The sequence below is a fragment of the Ailuropoda melanoleuca genome, chromosome 9, assembly GCF_002007445.2.
Source record: "Ailuropoda melanoleuca isolate Jingjing chromosome 9, ASM200744v2, whole genome shotgun sequence".
NCBI classification, from domain to species: Eukaryota; Metazoa; Chordata; class Mammalia; order Carnivora; family Ursidae; genus Ailuropoda; species Ailuropoda melanoleuca.
The window spans coordinates 117750-143855 of NC_048226.1; the positions used below are offsets into that span (position 1 = coordinate 117750).

The 26106-nt window shown below is 47.3% G+C and overlaps 1 protein-coding gene across 3 annotated transcripts in view; it reads right to left on the reverse strand.

Annotated features, from left to right (window-relative positions):
• The window catches only part of IREB2 (iron responsive element binding protein 2), a 44344-nt gene that overhangs the window by 12523 nt on the left and 5715 nt on the right, over positions 1-26106 (reverse strand). Inside the window, exons 1-13 of one of the 3 annotated variants that reach the window (XM_034667752.1) lie at positions 24049-24157; positions 23814-23956; positions 16859-17024; positions 15555-15692; positions 14477-14695; positions 11991-12060; positions 11116-11299; positions 10209-10348; positions 7998-8169; positions 6136-6236; positions 4197-4313; positions 1046-1205; positions 198-333 (exon numbers count right to left, since the gene is read on the reverse strand). In XM_034667752.1, coding sequence (XP_034523643.1) covers positions 198-333; positions 1046-1205; positions 4197-4313; positions 6136-6236; positions 7998-8169; positions 10209-10348; positions 11116-11299; positions 11991-12060; positions 14477-14695; positions 15555-15692; positions 16859-17024; positions 23814-23823 — 1613 coding nt within the window. In that variant the 5' untranslated portion in view covers positions 23824-23956; positions 24049-24157. Of the gene's footprint in view, positions 1-197; positions 334-1045; positions 1206-4196; positions 4314-6135; positions 6237-7997; positions 8170-10208; positions 10349-11115; positions 11300-11990; positions 12061-14476; positions 14696-15554; positions 15693-16858; positions 17025-23813; positions 24158-26106 lie in introns of those variants that run through there. The other 2 variants (XM_034667751.1, XM_019803551.2) reach the window with 2 other exon arrangements.

Genomic DNA, 26106 nt, shown 5'->3' on the forward strand with positions numbered 1-26106 from the left:
GCTCCACCTCCCGGGGACCAACACCCAGCCCCGCTCCTCCAGTCTGCCCAGTCAGCGCCTGCGGACCGCGTGGTAGTGCAAAGGTAACAGGAGAACAAAGACTATTCTTCCTGTCTTCTCTTCGTACGTGAGAGGCTCTCACGGCCTGGAATCCCTGGGGCGTCCCCGTTACAGCAGCCGCGGTGGTGGTCACGTACCCGAGCTTACTGAGATACGGCAACACTCCACTGGAACTGAGGTAATGCGTGACCATCCCGCTCCCCGGAGATAAGCTCGTCCTTATGTATGGTTTTACGTGCAGACCGGCGTCCACGGCCTTCTTAGCCAGGAGACCTGCACGGTAAACAGTGACACATCAGGGCAGTGCTCAGCAGTCAATCCCCGATTCATGGAGGGGTCCAAGTCCAAAGGCATGAATTCACGGTCCTTATTCCGTCCATTTTACTCTATTGATGTGTTTCATTTAAAACAAACACAAAATTATCCTGATATACCAGCCTTTCCGTGGTAAATGAAGATACCGCCTCATGTCACAGCATCACACACACGGAAAACAGGGACACATAATAACGTTGTGCGCACGTACAACACATAGCACTACCCTTTTAGATGTCATCATGATAGCAATCCCACACTTGTTACCCATGACTTTATACAAGGAACGAGTGCTGTTACGTCCATACGACATACAATGCCCGTTTACAAGCCCCGTCAATCATCTTTTACTTCCTAATACTCTCGGCAGACTCCCGTGCACCTGCTGTGGTCAACCATTGAGAGATTCGCTAATTAGCTACACCTCTAAATTAACAGAAGCAGGTAACATCCTAAAACTAACAGACATGTAAACTGTAAAAAAAAATTAACCTTTTGTATAACAAAAACAAAATCAGTAACATAAACCAAACTCAGGCTTCTAAGACCCAATTAAAATCTCAGGAAGTCTCTCAATACCAAACACAGCAGGACCCAGGCATCATCTCAGAAACAAGGCAAGTGGGGCAGAAGCGGACAAACTCACTCCGGAAAGGGAAGGAAGGCCTACCTGCGGCGAGCATGACAGACGGATTACAGTTGTTGGTGCAGCTGGTGACCGCGGCCATGACCACAGACCCGTGAGACAGCTTGTACTCACTTCCTTCGTAATGAATAGAGATGTTATCCTTCTGCTTCTCAGCTGCAATCTGGAAGCCTTTAAATCCCACCTACACAAACGTGCACAGAAATACAAACATTCTGGGTAATCTAGAGAAACAGAGTTCTGACTGCGTGTGCGTGGTGCGAAGGTCGCAACGCCCCGTCCTTGTAACTGGGCTGGATCAGGAATCTGAGCAGTCACACACGAGGGTGCTGGTTCTGGATCTTCCCGACGCTGAGGTTCTCCATCCGGTCCTACGGACTGTGGTCCTCAGCGGACGGCACAGTCATGACCCCGCTCCGGGTGTGCGTGCAGAGCGCACGGAGCAGATCCGGCTGCAAGCCCTGAGCGCCATGCTCACCACACTGCTTCACCCCTGCACCAAGTTCAGCACCAGCAACTACCAAGTCACAGAAAGGCAGGCTCCGGAAAGAGTGCCAGACCCTGGCTCCCCAAAGACAGACAGTGTTCAGGTCTGAGCCGCAATTCTCACAAAGTACAGACCCTGAGAGTCAAAGAGGTCACGTGCCATTCGGTTCCATTTACTGGACATTACGGGCGTGAGTACACAGTGCGGGGTTTTCTCCTCATCTGGGGTCAGCCGTCGACCACACTGCTGCCCAACGTCCTTTCTGTGACGACCCAAGGGCCACAACCACGTGCAGCAACTGAGCGCCTGAGATCGGGCAACTACGATGACAGACACGACGGATGTCTGACCTCACAGCGGGCTGGGGACAGCGCCAGATGATGGACGTGCTTCACACAGGAGGGGGCTGACAGGGCCTCTGGCCTGCGCCTCACACGCGAGAACACGGCAGCAGCCCAAGTCTACGAGCTGGGCTGGTCCTCCACCACCCAGCACAAGAAGTACTCTGTCCTCTACCACCCAGCGCAAGTACTTGTCCCTCTACCACCCAGCACAAGAAGTACTCTGTCCTCCACCACCCAGCGCAAGAAGTACTCTGTCCTCTACCACCCAGCGCAAGTACTTGTCCCTCTACCACCCAGCCCAAGAAGTACTTGTCCCTCTACCACCCAGCACAAGTACTCTGTCCTCTACCACCCAGCCCAAGAAGTACTTGTCCCTCTACTACCCAGTGCAATTAGTACTCTGTCCTCCACCACCCAGTGCAAGAAGTACTCTGTCCTCCACCACCCGGTGCAAGAAGTACTCTGTCCTCCACCACCCAACACAAGAAGTACTTGTCCCTCTACCACCCGGCACAAGAAGTACTCTGTCCTTTACCACCCAGCGCAAGAAGTACTCTGTCCTCTACCACCCAGCGCAAGAAGTACTTGTCCCTCTACCACCCGGCACAAGAAGTACTCTGTCCTCTACCACCCAGCACAAGAAGTACTTGTCCCTCTACCACCCAGCACAAAAAGTACTCTGTCCTCCACCACCCAGCACAAGAAGTACTTGTCTCTCTACCACCCAACACAAGAAGTACTCTGTCCTCCACCACCCAGTGCAAGAAGTACTCTGTCCTCCACCACCCAGCGCAAGAAGTACTCTGTCCTCTACCACCCAGCGCAAGAAGTACTTGTCCCTCTACCACCCGGCACAAGAAGTACTCTGTCCTCTACCACCCGGCGCAAGAAGTACTTGTCCCTCTACCACCCAGCACAAGAAGTACTCTGTCCTCCACCACCCAGTGCAAGAAGTACTCTGTCCTCCACCACCCAGCGCAAGAAGTACTCTGTCCTCCACCACCCAGTGCAAGAAGTACTCTGTCCTCCACCACCCAGTGCAAGAAGTACTCTGTCCTCCACCACCCAGTGCAAGAAGTACTCTGTCCTCCACCACCCAGTGCAAGAAGTACTCTGTCCTCCACCACCCAGTGCAAGAAGTACTCTGTCCTCCACCACCCAGTGCAAGAAGTACTCTGTCCTCCACCACCCAGTGCAAGAAGTACTCTGTCCTCCACCACCCAGTGCAAGAAGTACTCTGTCCTCCACCACCCAGTGCAAGAAGTACTCTGTCCTCCACCACCCAGTGCAAGAAGTACTCTGTCCTCCACCACCCAGTGCAAGAAGTACTCTGTCCTCCACCACCCAGTGCAAGAAGTACTCTGTCCTCCACCACCCAGTGCAAGAAGTACTCTGTCCTCCACCACCCAGTGCAAGAAGTACTCTGTCCTCCACCACCCAGTGCAAGAAGTACTCTGTCCTCCACCACCCAGTGCAAGAAGTACTCTGTCCTCCACCACCCAGTGCAAGAAGTACTCTGTCCTCCACCACCCAGTGCAAGAAGTACTCTGTCCTCCACCACCCAGTGCAAGAAGTACTCTGTCCTCCACCACCCAGTGCAAGAAGTACTCTGTCCTCCACCACCCAGTGCAAGAAGTACTCTGTCCTCCACCACCCAGTGCAAGAAGTACTCTGTCCTCCACCACCCAGTGCAAGAAGTACTCTGTCCTCCACCACCCAGTGCAAGAAGTACTCTGTCCTCCACCACCCAGTGCAAGAAGTACTCTGTCCTCCACCACCCAGTGCAATAAGTACTCTGTCCTCCACCACCCAGTGCAAGAAGTACTCTGTCCTCTACCACCCAGCGCAAGAAGTACTCTGTCCTCCACCACCCAGCGCAAGAAGTACTCTGTCCTCCACCACCCAGCGCAAGAAGTACTCTGTCCTCTACCACCCAACACAAGAAGTACTTGTCCCTCTACCACCCGGCACAAGAAGTACTCTGTCCTTTACCACCCAGCGCAAGAAGTACTTGGTCCTCTACCACCCAGCACAAGAAGTACTCTGTCCTCTACCACTCAGCACAAGAAGTACTAGGTCCTCCACCACCCAGTGCAAGAAGTACTTGGTCCCCTACCACCCAGTGCAAGAAGTACTCTGTCCTCTACCACCCAGCGCAAGAAGTACTTGTCCCTCTACCACCCAACAAGAAGTACTCGGTCCTCCACCACCCAGTGCAAGAAGTACTTGGTCCTCTACCACCCAGCGCAAGAAGTACTTGGTCCCCTACCACCCAGCACAAGAAGTACTTGGCCCTCTACCACCCAGAGCAAGTACTGACAAAGGTGGTGGTGCGGTAACCTGCCTTTTCATTCAAGCAAGCTTGGAAGTCACGTTTCATGTCCGTCACAGCAACTCTATCCTGAGGTCTCTTTGGACCGCTGACAGACGCAACGATTGAATTCAGATGAATCTGGATCACCTAGGAAACGGGAGGGAAGAGGAAGACAAGGAATGAGAACTCGCTGCAGACTGCAATCCAACACTACTTCCCGAAGCAGAAGGAAGACATCCACGCTCGTGTGATGGTGACCTACACCCCCAGAAACAAAACAATCTGTGAAACAGAGCATACAAACATTTGCTAAAAGCAAAAGCAGCAGATCAGTATGCAAACCGCCCCACACCAGCCGTACAGTCTACAGAGTATTTTGTTTGCCGATTTCCTTTCCCTGTCGTCGTGGATGCCGGACGATAAAGCAGATGCCTGTGACAGCTATCAGTCTCCTGCCTCCAGGCTCCAAATGCACCCTTCCCTGCTCTGTGACAACTGGGGTGGGTTCAAGGAACATAGCTCCTTCCTCGGCGGGCGTGGTGCCAAGTCTGGTCAGCACAGGGTGCTGGAGGGACACGGCAGAGGGACTTTCCCTTCTTGTTCCAATGTGTTTAGCCGGCCAGGCTCCAGCAAGGCCAGCTTTTATTCCTTGGTTAAAAAAACCTGTATCTTCTTAAAACCCAACCTCCCAACTAGGCTTCTGTGCATTTCTTCCAGCATGTTTACCATTTTCCTCTGTCCGTTTTACTTGGGTGCAGTCGGTTCAGACGAAGCTTCTCTCAGCCCCGCCGACTCTGGCTGATCCCAACGGCAATGCCCACGACGCGGCAGTTTCGCTTTACGGATCCAGAGGATCCTGTCTTCACACCTTAACGAGTTTGTCTTGAAACCAACGTCCTGATGGGCTTTCGTTTTATTTCTTTAATAAGCAAATTTATTCCTTTCTTTTATACAATGTGAGAGTTTTCATTTTTCTTCTTCTTTCCCTTTGTCTTTAAAAAGTGGACAAAGCACTAAAATAAACAGAGCTGAAACGGCCAGAACACGATGAGTTGAGTTAAAGATCTGCCCAGAGCTGACAGATCCAGGTCGTCCGGGCACTCCACTGGCCGGCACGGCACCCATGTGGCCTCGGCATGTCGGGCACCACAGCTGCACAGCCACGGACACCCGACAAAGCCCCTCTCCTGGGGCGCCCACCCGCCTTCTTGGCAGGGGAGAGGCAGACGAGTACAGAAATTCACAGATTCCAGGCAGGCATATGTGCTACGAGGAGAACTAAAGCAGGATCAGCGAATGCTCTTGCCCAAGAAAACAGCTGAACAGTTAACCAGACCTTCGACGACACCACGTGGTTTGAGATGCTTAACACACTCCCAGAAAAGGAATGTCACAAAAATCCAAACTTCCTGACAGTGAACTTTACTTACTTCAATACAAATTTCCAACAGATAAATAGTGGCCTAGATAACAGAACATGTTTAACATTTAAGCCGACAAAACCTTACACTCCTTTCACAACACATCTCTAACAGAGTGCAGATGCTAACCGGAGGCAAGCATCGCCAGAAGTGACAGGTTCGGGGCACAGCACGGGGCTCTTCTCAGAGCAGAAAAGCATCAGAGTGAGAGATTAAGAGTCAATTTTGTGTTTTAAATATTAAAAATTTAGACTTAATAAAATGTAAAATTCACTAACAGAAATCTACATATAAACTTAATGAATAAAATTCACGAGTAACAAATAACGTTAACTGGTTAAATGGTAACAGGTGACATTTACTGAGCACTTTCTGGGTGCCTGAAACCACTCTGACGCATTTAATCGAACGTATTTAACCCCTTCAGAACAGCTTCCTATTTTGGAGGTAAGCAAACGGAGGCAGAGAGGCTGCAGAGCTGCAGGCCGGGAGCGGCGTCCAGACCCAGGCAGCCGGGCAACGAGGGCCCCTCCACCCCCCACACACACCTGGGAGTACGCGGGTTCTCCTGAATTATCCTGGTCATGTCGAAACAATTTCACAGCTTTAAGGTATGTTTCCATTGACTTGAGTTTGGCTTTGTCAAAACCTAGAAAGAGCAACAAGGACAAAAACACGGTTAGAAATTTTGAACTCTTTGGGGGTGAGGGTGAATTCCAATGAGACAGAAACAGACACTGCACATTACTAAGTACTCAGAATTCATTTCTTTACAAATTGCTAATTGATATTACCCTCGAGAGTAGTAAAAACTCTACCCTTCATGAAAACTTGATAAAATACATACTAGCTCCCCCTTTAAAAGTTACTCAGAGACAAGAAATACTGGGCCAGTTCTATAAAATTCACAAAATCTACACTGTTTGCAGAAAATAAATCAGTAACATTGAATATAATAAATTATCATCCACCACGAAGGACACTCATTACTTTCCAGTGTGAATATAAAAATCAAAACAAAAACTTAAATGAGGCTTAAGGAAAGTCTCATGAGAAGAAAAACAGAAGTCTAACAAGATCCTCCAGAAGGTAAAGGAATCAAGATGTTAACAATGGGCAGTCCTCTGCAAGCCTCATGGGAAGTCCGCAGTGGTGGCGGATCCTATCTTCCAGCGACTGACAGTATACTCCCTGAGTTGTATGTTCTTCTTACAATGTGACAACGACATCTCTCTGTCAAGTGGCAGAGTCGGCCCTGTGGACATGAGGTTTGGGACGGACCCTTGGCTGGCTGACACTCGCTCTTGTAGGTCACCTGCCTTTGAGAAGCCACCACGTGAGAAAGGCCAAGTAGGAGATGTGGTGGACAGTCCCAGCTAAGCACCCACTGACCAACCTTCAGCACCCTGGGCTTCCAAGTCTCACGGTTGAGGCTGCAGACATCTCGGAGCAGACACACACTGTGCCAGCCGTGCCGCCTACATTACCGCCTGCGGACACCATGCAGCCGTAAGCGATTATTACTGTCTTAAGCCATAAAGTTTTATGAAAACTTGTTACATCAACAGATCATTAATATACAAGTCATACCAACATGCAAGGGAGGAGGCACCCCCACCATTTCTCTCTAAATGTTCTACCAACCCAATACCCTTTAAAGAAAGCTCTGCACTTGATGAGAACCGTTCCCTCCAACGTACCAAATGACCACCTGTCCATCTTGCCATCTGACCTATTAACTTATAAAATCTGCCCCCGAATGAAGGATACGAGACCCTGTCCCCCAAATGTACTTATGATCGGAGACCAGTAGTTCAGCAACGGTCTCTCACAGAAGGGAAGTGGGCGGCAGGAGGGGGGGCGCAGGAGCACATGCTGGTCTCACAGGTACTTTCTACACTAAGTTGTCAATACAAGAGGGTCCAACCTCCCACATTAATCAGGTTACAAAAAAGATGTGGAAACTGTAACCCTATGCTGCTTTTCGCAAAATCGTGTTACTCTTTAGACGGAGCACGGGTCCCCAGACCCTTCCGTCTGCTGACTCCTCTACTCCTGGTGGCGGACAGCTGCGAGAATGTGAGTGCGCACAGGCCTGCCTCCCATCAAACCGCAGCTCTGACCGCTAAGAAGGGTGCGGCAGCCACCCGTCCTGGAAGAAGTGAGGCCGAGACTGGCAGCTGGACTCATCCCTCTAAATCACTGTAAATGGGTCACACAGGAGGGACTACGTTCTGAGGGCACAACATTCTTTAACAACGTCTGAGGCAGTTTACTTGAAAGCCACTATTTCAGAATAAGATCATTTCCTGAATATTAAACACCATGCACAAAGTAGTTATTAGGAAATACTTAGACAGACACACTGGACGGGTAACACATTTATCCTAATGATCTTTCATTTTCTTACCTGTATGTTCTAAATGTCTTAATGTCACATTGTCAACAGGGAAAAAGCTGAGGATAGCACCATATTCTGGACACATGTTTGCTATTGTGGTCCGATCCACTATAGATAACTGTGAAACTCCACTTCCAAAAAACTCAACAAACTTTCCAGCCACTCCTACTTGCCTGAGGTGCTATATAAGGGGATACACAGAAACACACACAAAATTAGTAAGATTGGCATGGATTCTCTGAAAAGCACAAAATCTGACTTTTAACCCCTACCAGCGACAGTGGATGAAAAAGGTTCTCTGTTGTTCTTATCAAACGTCAACTCACTCTGGGTTTGCAGGTATTTTAAGATAAACAGTCCACAGAAGGCCAGCCCAATATCACCGTCCGGCAGGGCAGAAAGGGCTTAAGAGCTGAAAATGGCTAGATCTGCAGGCGAATGTCTCTGACATCGAGGCAGACCTCTGACCCAACAGGGCATGTGTCAGCCGGCAGCCTTTCCTCTTTGAGGACACGAAACAGTGCTAACCACTGATGGCATCTTAGATTGAAGGGAATACTACCCTGCTGATCAAACTGTGTATCTAAATAGAAAAATATGTCCTGGCTACAAAGATTCTTCAAATTCCAGCCCTGTCCACATATTTACAGCATCGTTCATTATTGGTAAATTTCATTTTGACAGGATTTCACACGTCCTTGTAAAGTCACATTTCTGAGTTATTACCAAGTAACCACACCAGCAGCTCGTCTAACTACAACACGGCCTCAGACTGGGGCAGGAGACGCCTAGGGAGGTAACTTGGAATGAGACCACCTTCAACCCAAGAATAATATTCAGCCCTAACAGTGCAGAGGTGCGAGGGGTCCTTTAATCCACCTTTGTATAGAAGGCTAAGACGTGTTTTCATAATCACGGTTGTAGTTCAGAGGGTCAGAGCAGCACATGTTAAGATACACTAAGCTAAAGGCTGTTTCAACAAATTCTTGGTGCCACAATACACATTTTGAAAAATGATATGGGATTAATCCTATAGAAGTCATGAATAGAACAGCACCTCAGCAGAGAAAATATTCAATAAATGTAAACATACGTAATAGATTTAATTTTGTATCAACACGCCAAAATTTAAAAATAGACACGTAATCTTGTTACAAAAATATATAGCCAGATGGGTCTAAAAAGTGGCATTACTTCTCAGGTTACCCAAAGGAAAATAGAGATTTCTCTAAAAGCAAACTGAGATCCTCCTTCTCTCTTAGGAACAATCCTGCAATCTTCAGTTTAACGTCTTATCTTTTGGTTCCATGCATGCACCGAGTCAACGACCTCTGCAAGGTGTCAGCATGTTTTCAATTAGGGAAGGAAGAAGGCTCCATGCTAAACGCCAACAGCGCGGCTGGACCCTTTCTTCCCCTGCAGAGACTCTTGAAAGCCTTCAGACCAATCATCTAACCAGAAAAGTGGAAGCTCCGGGATCCAAACTGCCGTTGTATGTGGGATATTACCCACACTCATTTATTTAACAAAGGGACTTAATCATTAAAATAAAGTTACTGAAAACCAGAAGTTCAGGATGGACAGTTACAAATTACCGTTCACTAGGAAAACTCTAGGGTACACGTATTATAGGCATGCACCCAGTATTTTAAAAATTCAGGTTAAGGTTTTCTATAATCCTTTAAAAGTGTTAAAACAGCTAACAGACAATCTTGACACTGGCACACTTCCATAGTCCATATTCTCCAGGACAGAAATCATTTCTAAACGGCAAATGATTCAGTTAGGTATTAAAGAAATACAAATACTTTTCCTAAACAGGATTCTCTAATCCACGCGGTCAACAAGTGAGACCGTAACAGTTAGGAGCCCGGATGCGTCCTGTTCCAGCACTCACTGCTCAGCCCAGTGACCCTCTCCCAAGTCATTCAACCTGACGGCGTCTCTGTTTTCTCAGAACTGAAATGGGGACGGTCACAGCAGCGCTCTTCCGGACTTGTAATGAGGAACGAACGAGGCACCAGGTCAAGCAAACAGCAAGCGTTTCTGTACCCACTGGCGCCAAGGAAGGGCTCTGTGTCTGCAGCTGCTCCTGCGCCGGTCACCATGAGGCCACGGCCAAGAAGGCCAGGGCACGGCAGGGGCAGAGCAGAACCCAAACCTGCCCTCGTGGGACCCCTGCACAAAATGTCCGCTACGCCATGCGGTTGGCACAGTTACCTTTGTAATGCCAAGCACGACATCTATGGACGTGACAAAAGGGTTTGATGAGCCGGTCAACTCACATCCAACCACCTCCGGTAGGGTAAGAGAAACTGGCAGACCCAGCATCACTGCTTCGGTTTCAATGCCTCCAACGCCTAAAGCGGTAAGACAGACGGTCAGCACAGCACACCTGGAGATTATGTAAGTTCTCTGCGTACATCTGCTGTCTGAGTGCCCCACGAGCGCGTCCTACTCACGAAGCAGCTCAGAGCTGCCACACTGCCCTACTACGTGGACGTGGATCCAATCTCTGCCAAAGTGACTCACTCACACGGCTGAAGCAGACTGGTGTCCACCTTCGTAGGAAATGCAGTCAACGTCCAGTATTTATCATGCAGAACACGGTACTGAAGCTCGAGATAGAGCCCGAAGCCAGAGCCCATGAGCCTCAGCAAGCGCAGTCCAGCGGTCAGGACGAGTCGGCAAGTCTAACGCCCTGCGAGAGACTAAGCCTATTCTGCTAGAGGGGAGCGCCCAGGCCAAGCCGGGAGGTACACACGCACAGCTCACTCGGGGGAGTCCACGACTCGTCTTCAAGACGTGTGTGAGCAAATGGCTGGAGGCAGCAGGTTATAAAGGGCCTTGCGTAAAACACAAAGGAATCTAGAGTCCTAAAGAAGGCCAGAAGTCCCTTAGGACTGGAACAGGGAGTAACCACAGCGTCCCCGGTGATCACTCCACGATGGCAGTGCTGCGTGGGGCACACTGTCCACACACGCTCGGGTCCAGAGTTGTCCTGTCACCACTAGTGCAGATGAGGAAACCGCCTCCAAGAGCCTATAGAGACGGCTACCTACACTCATTTACAGCGTTCCTGACACCATGTCCCCCACAAATCAAATACACTGAGTGGTTTACTTACCCCACCCCAGAATCCCCAAGCCGTTCACCATGGTTATGTGCGAGTCTGTGCCGACCACACTGTCTGGGAAGAGGAGGTCGTCTTCCTCAAACACCACTCTCGACAAATACTCCAGGTTGACTTGATGAGCCATTCCAGTTCCAGGAGGGATTACAGCCACGTTCTTAAAAACTCTTGAACTCCACTATGTCATGTTTAAGTTTAAAAAATCCAAGTGTTAGTGTATCAATTTGTGCTCACAATCAAAATACAAGTAAATACTGACACTAAAAATACTTTACCAACATTCAAATGGTTGAAGTTTACAATAGACACATGAAGACAAATACAGAGATACTAACTCTAAACATATTCATTTTGCAGATTATCAAAGCAAAATTAAGTCAAAGAGAAATGTTCTACTAGTTCAGATAAATGGTAGTTTTCAACGGTGCTCCAAGGACTCACACAGGAAAAGGGGGGTGGGGGCGGCCAAGCACAAGGCCTTCCTGCAACCTCAAATTACAGCCACTTGGTTTCATCCTGTTTTCTATACTGGGGTTTCCAACAAGATTTTTCTGAGGGAAGAAAAGGTTCTATTGCCATAATGCATTGAAAAACTAATTTAGGGGCGCCTGGGTGGCTCAGTTGGTTAAACGTCTGCCTTCGGCTCAGGTCATGATCCCAGGGTCCTGGGATAGAGTCCCACCTCAGGCTCCCTGCTCAGCGGGGAGTCTGCTTCTCCCTCTGCCTCTGCCCCTCCCCGTGCGCTCTGCCACATAAAATAAAATCTTAAAAAAAACACAAAAAATCTCCTACTAATTTAAAGGATATAAAAATCACACTTATCAATATTTTATGAATTTCAATAAAAAATGTCCCCTAAATCAGTGTACCTTGAAAAACTGAAGCCTCTCCCGATTTCTGCCAAATTCTACTTCTTGGTTTTTTAACACTGTTTCAGGTCTAAAAGGAAGAAGAGCCGGCGTTAAACGCATGTATCACACAAAAGCCTTGCCTTGTTTCTAAGCATTCGTTCTTATGCACAAACACGTTTTAAAAATTCTTGGAACAGCAATTTACTAGACTTCTCAGAATCGGCTGTTCTATCATCAAGCAGCTCTGCTTTAAATAGCCCGCGGCAGCTATTTCCAGGGCTCTTCCCCCTCCCCCCACCCCGGCCTCAAACCGAACGGACACGCGGCGCTCCACAACACGCAACCCCGGCGGGAGTCCCCCCGCAAGGGAGGGGGCGGCAGCCAAGGCGTCGGCGCACGCGCACTCCCTCCCCCGGCGGCTGCAGCTCCGAGGGCGTGTGCGGACCGGGCCACCTCGCGCACCGGGCCGCCTCGCGCGTACGCAGCTTTGAGCAGAAACGCTTGCATTCATCTCACCGAAAATGGAAAGCTGTTTTTTGTATAAGTGGCAGCTTATTTTACATGGATTATAAACATATTTTACGTGCACTATTTAAACGAAGAGGTGAAAAGAATCCACCTCCAAGCAGTAAACACGATGCCACTTTTAGGAAGCTACTTTTATCAAATGATTTAAAAATGATTTCTATGGGTGCCTAGGTGGCTCAGTTGGTTAAACGTCTGCCATCGGCTCAGGTCAGGGTCCCCGAGTCCCGGGATCCAGCCCTGTATCAGGCTCTCTGCTCAGCGGGGAGTCTGCTTCTCCCTCTGCCCCTCACCCTGCTTGTGCTCTCTCTCAAATAAATCAATACAATCCATAAAAAAAAAAGAAAAACGATTTCTAGCCGTTTTAGGCTGTTTCCTGCCAACTGGTAATCAAGTGTTAACTAGGCTATCGATACAACTTAAATTATGTGTGTCCTCCAGGGTCCAGACAATTACAGATGTTCCCTTGTCTACTTTTTTAAAAACCACAAAGATTACTTGACTAATTCATTGCTGAGAGATCCCTTGAAGCCTCAGCACATCTTGATGAGATTTTCCGCAGGAGTCAGGGAGCCAGTCCGATGACTGTACGTCCCACAGTGCGTACGGCTACAAAGCGCCCCTCGCTCGTGAGCTCAGAACCCAACTTCAAGTTAGGCAGCGATTTCCAGTGCCCACTTCCTACACGTCCATTCCCTGTCTGGGCCTGTATCTGGGCTGCACCAAGGCTCCACGGCACTGACGAGAGCCACTGTTTTCCTATAGCCAGAGACTACAGTCCAACCCATCCAAATTCTTTGTAATTCGGAGTCAAAACTGAGGGGAAATGTTACACCAGATTGTATTTTTAATTAAAAATATATCATCTTCACACTTCACACTCTGCCAGTTATAAAAAGGCAACCAAAAAAAAAAAAAAATCAACGATGTTTGAATCAGTAAGTCTCCCTTTTCAGGAAGTTCATTTCTGTGTAAGAAGGGTTGCTCATCTCAGACATCGACACGCACCTTCCGAGCGGGACAACCAGGGAGCAGGAACAAGGACTGCTTACATAAGACGGTCATAACCTGATGGCAAGGAACCTACAGTTTACACTGAATTCCCAGAAAGGAAGAGCGCGTGAGGTCACTATGACCGGAGGCCTCGGAAATACTGAGCCCCCAACTGTACAACTACAGAGAATCTGAAAGAACCAGTTCAGGGACACACAAATTAATGTGTCACGTAGCACTTAGGGTAAGATACATGTCGATGTTATTCTTAGCTACTCTAAATCTTATATGTATTATGTTTTTTTAATTTGAAAAAGTATGTCATTTTCTGACTAAATTTAAAAAATTTTTGACAGTCTACTGACAATGGGGTAAACAACATAACTCTTAAAAATAACACACTTTGGAAACTTTATAGCATACAAAAATTAAAAAAAATTTTTTTTTTGGAGAAATTACTTATTAAGAAATTTTACCAACTCATAAGACCAGAATTCTTTCCTGGGCAGTTCACTGCTTCCCATAACACCATACAGGCAACTGCTTACCTAAAAGGCCTTTTATCATTATAATATTTTTAACATCAAGCTCTTCATGCAATTGGGAAAAAACAAGAAATCTAGTAGGAGAGAAAAGCTAAAACTGTACATAGAGAATTCACAAAAGCAACGTGAACGAATAAAGAACATGTGAATGGTACAGATTCACTAAAATAAAAAATTCAGAGCTTAAGATGAGATCCTATTTTTCTGCCTACATTAGTCACAAAAATTAAATATATTTATAGAAAAATCTTGAGAAAGGGTTTCTTCCTACAGAACAGAAATCGATAACGGGATTTAGAGACTACCATCTTAACTGGCTTCGTTTGGGACAGGAGGAGAAGGCTGCACCATAGCAACCAGGAGGGAAAGAGGAGCAAATGGGATTTCCATAACTGAAAAATAACCAAGCACTGATCAGTATTTTTTTAAAAAATCCCATACTCAGGCACTGGTTGCAAATGAAAAGGACAGAGAATGGGCGTGTTCTCAATCTGCGAAGAAAATTTTCCTGAGTTTCGGCCGGGCTCTCCAGACTCGCACGATCCTCGGCAGGTGGTCTGGCCTCTGCAGGGTAGCTTCTTGGGCTGCGCTCTGAGTGGAGAGAGCTTTCCTGCTTTCTGCACGTCGCCACCTCCAGGATTTGGAGCATTCTGTATTGCACTAGCATTCCAAAAAAGGAAACAGAATAAGACCACTCATAAAGTGACAGAAATTTAGCTTTTCAAAAAGAACACGCTTGGCAATGTTATCTGCAACTAAGTAAATGTTGTTCAAACATTAATACAGCATCTAACTCAGGTTTCAACAGCGAATCTCAAATTACAAAAGAACCCAGAAATAGGTCACTTAAATTTATGGAGATGAAAACACAATTCTACGTGTCCAAGAAAATCATTTTCATATACTTCTATGACAATTTAAATGACTTTTAGCAAGCACCTATGTGGGTTTCTTCCCATGTTAACAACTTAAAAGCAGAGCACAGAGTCACAGCACTAATCTAGAGGGTGAAAGCGCTCGTGGGCCGGAACAGTCCTCTTCGCCTGTGCACAGATCATCTACAAGAGAATTAGGTCTTCTCTAGTCTGACCCTGGTCACAGGGACCTTTTAAATAGAAGACGTGTACTTCAGTGCAAGGAAAACAGAGTTTTACTAAGCACTGTGATTTCAATCACCAATTAATTAAAGACATTCATGGCTCGTGTCTTTAGATTCTCTCGAAGGCAAGTAGGTTAAAAAACAAAAGATAATGAAACATTCAATCCACAAAGCAGGTTCTAGGCTCACATTTTTATCAAACATGCAGCAGCAATCTACAAATGCAAATACCATTTTAAATTCAGACTCCGTTAAAAAAATTCATCAGTACATAAACTTCAGCACTTTTCTAGATCAGTGTGCACTAAACGTGGCAGCCTTCACTCAGGCACGAACCGTCTCTACTCCCTTTCCTCTAACCAGGGGGCTGGCTGCCGGCCACCTACACAGCCGTCTTCACAAATATCCGTGCTCACATACCATTTACTGAAGTCAATCTGTAAAGAGTGGTCAACTGTGAGATCTGTCGGACAGGCAGGGTGGACTTTCTTCGGGTCACCTCCAAGAATTTTCACTGCCTCCCTCATAGCAGCAAAATCCACCATTGCTGGTATTCCACTAAAAAAATAAAGAATGATGAACTTATGGTCTGAACTGTACTTTCATATGCTCAAATAATTAATATTCACTTATTCACTTTTATATCTAAACATACCCCTTTCTAGCTTGCACTCGCATTAGATTACATACTTGTTACCCAAAGTTCGACATAACCTGGTTACATGAGAATTAGCATTAATGTTACTGAGAACTTGAGTGCAACAAATAACATGAGAGATGATTTTTAGAGACAAAAGAAAATTTCCAGAGAACTGTCTATGGAATTCTTTCCCCGTCTTAAATTTCATGAGACTCCCCGCCCTCCCATAGCCTCCTTAGGACTCGGAGCCCTCAACCAGATGAACGAGCCTCCAGACACCGGCGGCACCGGCTGGTCAGACAGGACTCTGCAGGGAAGATGCATCCAGGACCACAGAATGGTATCGTAAGTACCGTGCTAGCGCGCACAGGGTACAAAGAACAGTGGCATACAAACCAGATTTGGGGGGTGGGTGAGGGGGAGGCTCTTATTTGTCTAGCTAACTCCTACAGCTCCTTCCAAACTCTTCCAATAGAGAATTCCTGGGGACTCAGATCAGACTTCGGATTTTATTCTAAGTGTGATGGACGTCCATCGGAGTACGGGGGAACGATGGGACCCTGGTTAACATTTTTAATTAAGTCACATGCTCTACTATAAAAAGACAACTACAGATTGTAAGTGTGCAAGCAGGGGTACTGGCTTGAGACACTAACAGCTGTAGTCCTGGTGAGAGCGCCCGGAGCCAGGATCGGGATGGTAAGTGATACGTGGGCTCAGGACACGTCTCAAAGGTAGAGTCCACAGAATTGCTGATGGACTGGGTAAGGCAAGAAGGAAAGAGAGGAATCGGGCCTTTCCTGTGATGGGAGAGACGTGGAGACGGACAGGTACAGCAGCTGGGCAATAAGGTTTCCGTGTCTAAGTCTGAGAAGCCCACTCACCTACTGGGGACGACAAGCAGGAAGAGTCCAGCAAAGGCAGATTTTCAATAAGGAGTGCAAAAAACAGGCACCTCATTTTTAATGAATTGCTTTAGTTTAGAAAGGACAATTCTTTAAATTTATAAACTAATCTTCAGAATTAAAAACAGAGCCAACCATCAGGGAGTCTGAATTTTAAGAAGGAAATGCTTATCACTCACGTAAAATCTTGAAGAAGAACACGGGCAGGGAAAAAGGGCACTTCGACATTGCTTTGTTTGGTTTTCCAGTCTAAAATGTTCATGACATCTTCCTTTTTCATTAAAAAGCCATCACAGTTCCGCACAGCAGCTTCCAACAGGACCCGTATGGAGTAAGGCAGAACATCTGAGTCAGAGACAGTTACTACTATTAGTAAGGGAACAGTCTTAACAACATACTATGAGATCACAGCAGCAACAAGTTAGATAAAGACAGGGATGCATATTTTCTCAGTCTCAGCAAACAAGAAGGAAAACACTGTTTACGTGAATACCAGGCTTACTACAAATCTGACTTTCACATACGACAGCCAAGGTGCTGCAAAAGCAGAGATTAAACCTTCATGAAAGACCTGCATATTTCTGAAATGGGCATGTGAGACTGGCCAATACATAACATTGAGGGAAGACAGAGAAAATCAGAATTAAATATAATAATGAAAACATCCCTAAACTGTAGAGAAGTCTGTAATATATTTTAAAGATTTCCATCAAAAGTGGTTAGTTTAGGGGCGCCTGGGAGGCTCAGTCGTTAAGCGTCTGCCTTCGGCTCAGGGCGTGATCCTGGCGTTATGGGATCGAGCCCCACATCAGGCTCCTCCCGCTGGGAGCCTTTCTTCCTCTCCCACTCCCCCTGCTTGTGTTCCCTCTCTCGCTGGCTGTCTCTCTCTCCGTCAAATAAATAAATAAAAATTCTTTAAAAAAAAAAAAAAAGTGGTTAGTTTTAAAGTAAATCAGGATGCCTACATGAATCAAATTCACTTCCTGCTAATCGTCACGGACCCTGGAGTCCTCGTTTAAGTACAGACACAGACTCCAACACCCTCAAGTTTTCAATCATACTCTAGTCTCACACCAGATGTAGGACTGCATCAGTGTGGGGGCCAGCTGCATGACTCCGGGCAGCCCACACAGCAGACCACTATGCAGCTGTCTAAAGGGACAAAGATGTCTGCATGTTGATAAGGAGTGATCTCCAGAATGTACCATTCTGAGAAAACGCAGCGCAAGACAATGTTTACAGCACCCTACTATTTCAGTAAGAAAAAGCATTAAAAAAGGTGTAAGAATACACATTACTGTATAACAAATATAAAAATTTTTAACTTTATGTTATATACTTAAAAATATTACTAAATATTTTTAGTTACTAGTAAATATTACGAGTAAATGCTAGTAAATATTACGAGTAAATACTAGTAAATATTACTAAACATTTAAAAATTTTTACAGTATTTAAATTTACAGTATTTAATTTGCAATTTAAATACTGTAAATTTAAATTTATAGTATTTAAAAATACTGTATAATATAAAAAATTTTAACTTTATATTAAATATATACTTAAATATATTACTAAATATTTTTAGTTACTAGTAAATATTACTAGTAAATACTAGTAAATATTACTAAATATTTAAAAAAAATTTTAAATATAAATAAAAATAACATATACTTTTTCCCAGAAAGAACAATAAAAGGACACCTGGAAAAGTCACTACCTATTCCTACGACATTTCGGCTGTATTTCCCTAGCAGGATATGTAAAAAGGACAAAAGATCCACAAAGAAAACAAACTACGTTCAGGTATTAGTACAGAGAGCGCAGCTTGAAGTTGTCATACATGTGACAAGAGGAAGGCAAAAAGCACCTGTGTAACTAAGGCTGGAAACTAGAATTTTTAAGAGTAATGATACAGAAATATAAAATCAGAATAGCCAACTTAAAAAAAAACCTTTCATCTCAATTGGAATATGTACAAACTCATAATTTATTTTCCTCTAGTTTTCTCTTTCTAAAAAATACGTTTCCCGCTCTGTTCAGTGAAAATGCCCCAAACAATGACAACCCACCGGTAAGGCCCCCGGCCTCTCGGCCCTCAGTTACGTCAAAAACGATTCTCCCACTGGGAAGAAAACGGTGAGTCCCTCCCACGTCTGAGGAGGACACGCTGAAACAGGCCCAGGACACCCTGTGTCAGAAACCGACGGGGGCGCCCATCGGTCAGCGTGAGCACCAAACTCACTGAAATGGGACAAACACAAAACAGCCCTTAGTTCATAAAGACCCCTTCAAACGCCCTTCATCGGCGGCCATGCAAGTTCCTGGAGCAACGCGTGACCCTGAAAACTCACAAAGGGGGAAAATCAGTCATTAATCTTGTCCTTCTTCTTCATTTCAAGGAACCAAATAGTCAGCGAAGACCAGGTTCCTCCTCACAGAAGAACGGAAGCTAATAAACACGGAAGGGGGAGGACCTCACCCCAAACATCTCCCACGTGCAGCGCCTGACGAAAAAGGTCCTGGACCGCGCCGGAATATTCGGGACAGACGGAGCCCACGATCATCAACACAGCCGCCAGCATCGCCAGATGGCTGACAGGAGAGACGTCATCTGCCTCCGAGGAAAGAGAAGCTCCAAGCCCAAGCACCAGGATTCTTGCACACAGACACATGTCCGTCCATACAGCCGACGCAACCACACAGCCAGCCCCCACCTCCGTCGTCAGCAAACACAGAGGCAGCGCGGCAGGAAGGGGACCCGCGAAGGAGCAACCAGAGTGACACACACGGCTGCCTCAACACCGCAACGGCACGGAGAAAGGAGTGAGGACGGGCATGAAAGACTGACAGGGACGGATGAGATGGAATAACCGAACGCGGTGTGTCAACATGGCAGAGACAACAGGTAAATCTGCGTATGGACCGGTTTCCAGATCAGAGAAAGGAAGGAGTTCCTGTTAACTTTCTTAGGTATAATAAATGCACTGAGAGCATTGTTTTTTAAAGTCCTTTCACACATCAGAGATGTCTGCTGGTTATGGAAATGGAGAAATAGTTTAAACAAAAGGTCAGCAAATGTTCGTAACTGGCTGACAAATCCATAGTGGGTTATGATTCTGTCCCTACTTTAAGGATTGAAATTTTAACTGACACAGGTTAAAGATGAAGGAAGTCGTAAGTGAGGAGACGAAGGACTACATAACCAGAAACACTGCACTGAATGCCTGTATTTGCCATTTACTACAGGTCTGACCTTCAGAGATGAACTCAAGCTGATTCGTGTTCTCGCCTAAAACGGGAGTGACAGCCGCCTAACGGACATGTGAGTACCCAAGACTCGTAAAACCCACAAACACATATGAGTTTCCATCCTACCTCAATGAGAAACACAACAAAGTCCTCCAAACCAAGGGGAACTATAGGGGAGAGATTTTTTGATAGAACACTTGAAAATAATAAGGAGGGAAACATTATCACAGAAGCAAATGCACAGACCAGTTTTCTATGTAGTTAACTGTTCTGGAAAAACAATGTCAGGAATATTTTTTGTTTAAAGATCCTCACAGAAAGCATTTACTCAGATTTCTAATAAAATATGGCAAACTCCCAACAATGATGTCCATTCACTTTTGAAACCCACTAAGATAATAGTGTAAGAAATAAAGTCATAAACCCACAAGAACAAAGAGAGAGAAGCACAACTCAAAAGATTTTGGCCAACAGTGCATGGATGACTGCGCCTACAGGGTGGAGAGGCAACCGGAGGCAACGACTGGGATGCAGGACAGCCCGAGAGAGAAGCTAAGAGACCACGGAACAAGGCCTTCAGAGTTCCAAGGGAAAATCATTTCCAACCTAAAGATCTCTGTCCACGGGCAACCATGAGTCATTCGTGCAAGACCTCCAACACTGCAGTTCCCAGGACGCTACGGGAGGGAAGTGGAGAGAACAGCACGCAGGCTGGGACACAGGGACCCGGCCACCGGCCGCAGTAGGCACAGCACGGTCTCCGATGGGGCAGGTGAGAAGTCCAGGTGGGACGCTGCCAAGAGAAGGGGGAAAACCTGCACTCACTTGCCCCTCTCCTTTCATCCTCTCAGTCCATCAGAACACCAACCTGTGCTAGGCGGTGAACCGCATGTTCCTTTCCTGCTTAAAATCTTTGTTTTAAAAATAATACTATCCAGGCCTATCTTGTCCCCATGAAAGTCTCCCTTCCCAAGTTAAATGGTCAGCACCCCAAATCCGCCGGGTCCCTCCTGCCCACCTGCAGTCAGCGCCCTCCCCCTCCGTCCTCTCCCACGGCGGGAAACCACTTAGCTACTGGGTCTCCACAGCTCTGCCGCCTGTGGCTTATTTCGTACAAACACAATCACACGACAAGGTCCCTCACTGTGTCTGGCTGCTTTCACTGAGCATGCTCCCAAGTGTGGCCATGCCGTGGCATGTATCCGGACTCAACCCCCGTCACGGAAGAGTATTCCACGGTGTAGACCTACCAAATTCTGTCCATCCGCTCACCCACTGAAGGACCCTGAGGTGGTTTCCAATTTTTAGCTACTGTGAGTAATGCTGTTCAGACCGTTCATCTGCAGATCTTTGCGTGGATCAGTGTTCTTTCTTCTCTTGGGTGGATTCCTAATAACGGAACTGCTGGGTCATACGGTAAACTTATGCTTAATGTTTTAAGAAACTGCCCAACGGTTTTCCAAAGTGGCTGCACCATTCCACACCCCCTCCAGGAGTGTATGGGGGTCTCAGTCTATTTTGTGTGTACTACCCATTCTCATGCGTGTGAGAGTTCACTGTGGTGTGAACGGTGGTGATGTGAGGAGGAGGAGGGAGAGAAAGAAACCCACAACAACCAGAGACACTGGGGCCAGTGTGAACACGTGGCCGCGGTGTCAGCCAGGGCCCCACTCTACCTTCATCCCCTTGACACCTCATCGCTACTTTCCCTGCGGGACCCAGCCCTACCTCCTACCTCCACCTCTTCCGACTGCACCCACAAGCCCAGCTGCCCCAGAGCTACTCCTTCCCCATCTGAGAAGGCAGCGGCAGACCTACTAAGTGCCCAGCTCTAGGGAGGGGCTCTGCACCCCACTCCTGCTGGCACACGGCAGAACCGGAGCCATCCACCGTCCTCTCTCCTTCATTTGCAGTGCAGCCCTCAACTGCACTCTCCCCACTCAACGGCCTCTAGCCGCAGTGTAACACACATAGCTGACACGTACTGCTTTCCTCAAACTCTCAACGAGGTCTTTTGAGAGTCACTATATGTCCGATGTCCATTTTTCTATACTTCCATTCACTGTTCTGCCCACACTAATCTGATTTCTAGCCTTAAAAGACCAATGAAACAACGCCCCTCAGCAATATTCAACAGAGCTAACCATTCTGTCCCTCGTGAAACTCTTTCCTTCCAGCTCCCACACCGCCCCCCGCTTCTAACGGGCTGCAGGAGGACTGTGTTCCACGTCTCCCACCTCGCAGTTCAGCATGACTTGCAAGCACAGGCACTAACTGCCTTTGCTCCAGGATTTTCTTTAAATGATGTTAACACAGTGAACAGCCTTGAAGATGAAGATAGCCTTTTGCTTCTGGAACAAAATGCACGCATGCCTACTGTCCATTACCAAAGATCTGGGTCCCCTAAATCCGAGTTCCTTTCCTGTAACACAACCACTGTGCGTGCTACACACATTATCTGGCTCTCTTCAAATCACCAGTAAAAACAGGGGCCTGGGCACAACTGAGTCCAACAGCCAGGTCTGAGCACATGTGAGCACAGCGGGTGGGGGCAGGTGGACCCAGAGACAGGGAGGTACGAATAGGGAGGCAGAAGGAGGAGGTGGACCAGGACCTCACCTGCAAGTCCATTTCTGGGCCATTTCCCTGGCCCGATGACCTGGGCTTTGGGCAGGCCCAGAGCGTGCCGCAAGAGGACACAAGATGGGTGCACCCCTATGGCAAGCGCAGAAAGGCCACATCCCCCGAGAGGGGCCGCAAAGCAGCAGGGCCCACTTATTACCTCTGCACCTGGATTTGACACCTGATTCTGCTCCTTAGGATGTCACCGTGGTCAGTCACTTAGCCTCTCTGAGCTTCAGTTTCCCCCGTGTGAGATGGAGATAGGAGAGTTCCATCCTCACAGGGTTCCCGTGCGCCTTCGTCGAGAGAGTAGTGCCATTAACCACACCATGTACAAACCCATTCCTATTATTTTATTATTCAGAGTACGTATTAAACAAAGAAACAGGGGCCTGGGAAACCAACAGAAATGCTGGTACTACTTTGCTGTGTGTAATAAACCATCCATTGTCTCTGATCCCAGAGTCTCGTGTCTTCTGGCGCATCTATAAAAACTATGTCAGGTTAACCTGTTAACTTGCAAGGAGAGTAAAATTCTAGATCCTTTACAGTCCTTAACACTTTCTGGCAGCCCTGTTTTGGTTTCCTGGCCAGCCTCCACTTCTTTGCATAATCTTTATTTCTTATTGTTTTTTAAGTAAGCTCTATGCCCACAACTCTGAGATCAAGAGTCACACGCTCTACCAACTGAGCCAGCCAGGCCTCTTCCCCACAGCACTCTGCCTGATCCTGAGCGTTCCCATCTAGCTCACTTCTTTTCTCACCACACTGTCCCCCCTCGGGAGTCTTCATCCTTCCTGTGGCCTCTGCACCCACAATCTCAAACCCTCCTCTGCAGTCAGGTCTTCTTCTGAGCTCCAGAACCATAGGCCTCATCACCTCATCAACACCTCTACTGGAATACTGATACGTTCCGAACTCACCAGGACCTAAAGCAATCCCTGTGACATCCCCTGCCCACCCACAACGCCACCTCCTCCAGCGTCCCGAGCTCAGTAAACAGCACAAGCACCCCCCCCCCCAGAGGCATATGCTATCAAAACTAGGCAGCGTCCTGGACACCTCTCACGTGTCCTTTGAATGTGTCTACTTCCATCGCCACCCGCAATCTCGCCCAAGCCATCGCAATGTCATTTCCCACCCGGCTTGCCTTCCGCCTCCATGCTTACCCCATGCCAGTGGTCCCTGGACTCCAGAAGGCCCCTAAATTCTCTCAGGAACCTGCAAGGTCAACTCAGACATTATTTGCTTTGTCATCACCTTGACACATGCACTGACGGTGCAAAAACAACGGTGGGCGGACTGCTGGTGTCACAGCCGAGCTGAAGGCAGTGGTGCCAAACCGTCCTCATCCTCCTCGCACTGTTCGTTTTCACAAAATACCAGCTTCACTTAAGAATGCCCTTGACGAAGCAGAACAAGTGTTCCTTTTATTAAATCTCAACCGCTGAGATCAAATCTTAATATTCTATGTGACAAAACTGACAGTACGTACACAGCATTTCTGCTCAAAACCAAAGTAGGATTGCTTGGGGAAAAACACCGGCTTGTGTGATGGTTTGAACTGCAAGCTCAATCAGCCACTTCTTCCAAAGAACACCATTTCCACCTGAAAGAACTGACAGACTATAGTTACTCAAGTGTTGGTATTTGGCAGATGTTTGCTCAAAAATGAAGTAAGCTTGTCCCCGTTCACGGACCTAGTCCCACTGCTGTCTGCTCATTACATTCACTGAAGATCTTCGAGGAATAAAGGTTCACTGAAGTTACATGGATCTTCCAGTGTGGACACACTTCATGACACAACATATAAAAAGTACATACACACACATTAGTATCACGACAGCCCACCCAACATGGGAACCGGAGCCTCCGCACAGCGAGCTGCATGCTCCGGAGAACTTCTGCCCGTGCTGGGACGGGTTCCCACACGCTCCTGCACAGAAAGCCCTCTGTCCAGCCAGCTTCTGGACTTCCTCTGCAAGCCCCCATGTGGTCCAGGCACTCTGACGGGCGACGGCCTGGCCACCTCAACCTCAACGCACCTGTTCTCTCAGTGCATGGCCACACCACCAGCTGCCGGTCACCTAAGTCCCCTGCCTGCACTCCAGGGGCTGCCTTCTGCCTACCCAGCAACCCCAGGCCAGCTCCAGCTCAGCCACACAGCAAACTTCTTGCTATCCAGTGGGCTGAACCACACCTTCTCCAATGAGCTCTGCACCCCTTTCCAGCTGGTCCCTCCTTGGGTGCTCTCCATCAGCCCTACAGTACCATATGATTCCCTTACATCTTACAACTATTCTTTCATCACAGTTAATAATGACTTCTATTAAACTCCCCCATCCTGTCTCCAGATTGGACCGAGACTGATAGAACACAACAAAGCCCTGTATTTACATATTTTCCACTTATGTCCTCAATACTAAGCTGTGTGCTTTCTCGAGCACAAAGATGCTATCTCAGCCATCTCACATTTGCCAGAAACATGTGAGTACCCAATAAACGTTAGCTGAACGAATTAAACAGTGTTGTTGACAGATCTGTGCACTAAGCAGAGAAGTAGACTGGGTAAGTCTGCCTCTTCTAACCAGAAGTTTCTAGAATTCCATGAATCCAGAAAGCTAATCCTCTAACGACAGGTGATCAGAAAGACATGTGGGAACCAGGACAAACGGGTAACTTAAACTGGGAAAGCACGATAATGTGTTATCACACCTCTGAAATGAGCTGATAACAACTGATAGCCTTTTGATCAATGATGCAGTGGAATATCCCACAGGTGTCTCAGGCTCTGGGAAAGAATGCTGAGGTCTACTCTGTGACCCGGCACAGCCAGGCCTCCGGGACTGCAGAGCCTCCCAGTCAAGGCTGAGCAGCTGCCTTACCAGGCCGTACGGCATCTCTCCCAGGGTGGGGGTCAGACTGCCAGCCCGCAGACGGGCTGGCCCTGTTCCGTAGAGCTGTAACATTTTAAATATCAGAAAATTTTACAATACCAGCCTCCCATTTCCGCTGAAAATGAGGAGCACCTGCCCCTTCATACAGGCCACCATCCCCACCAGGATGGTCGGCTGGTCGAGGTGGCTGCCGTCTGTGCTCCCTGTAAGCATGAGCACAGAGCCTCCACCAACAGTTCACACACACCGGCCTCAGAATCACAGTGTTAGGTCCAAGATTCCCCTCCACCACGAAGATGGTAAAGGTACTGAGCAGTGGGACCTTGGTCAAGTGGACAAAAACAGAACTTGCCACAGAATGCATATGGCAAACACGCCATACTAGCACCTTTACTACTACCGTTATCAAGCTGGGAAAGAACAGAATGAAACAGGGAAAAGTACTGGCCTGAAATCAGGAGGCAGGAGTCTAAGACCAAATCTCCTCATTTACAAGATAACGTGACATCAGGCAAATGACTGAGATTTTTAGCCCCATTTCCCCCATGTGTGTAAAGCAGAGATAAAACGATCTTTTCTGCCCGCTACAAAGCAATGTAGCAAAGACGCACACACCACATAAAAGGGCTTTGTTCATTCCTCACACGTGAAAACTG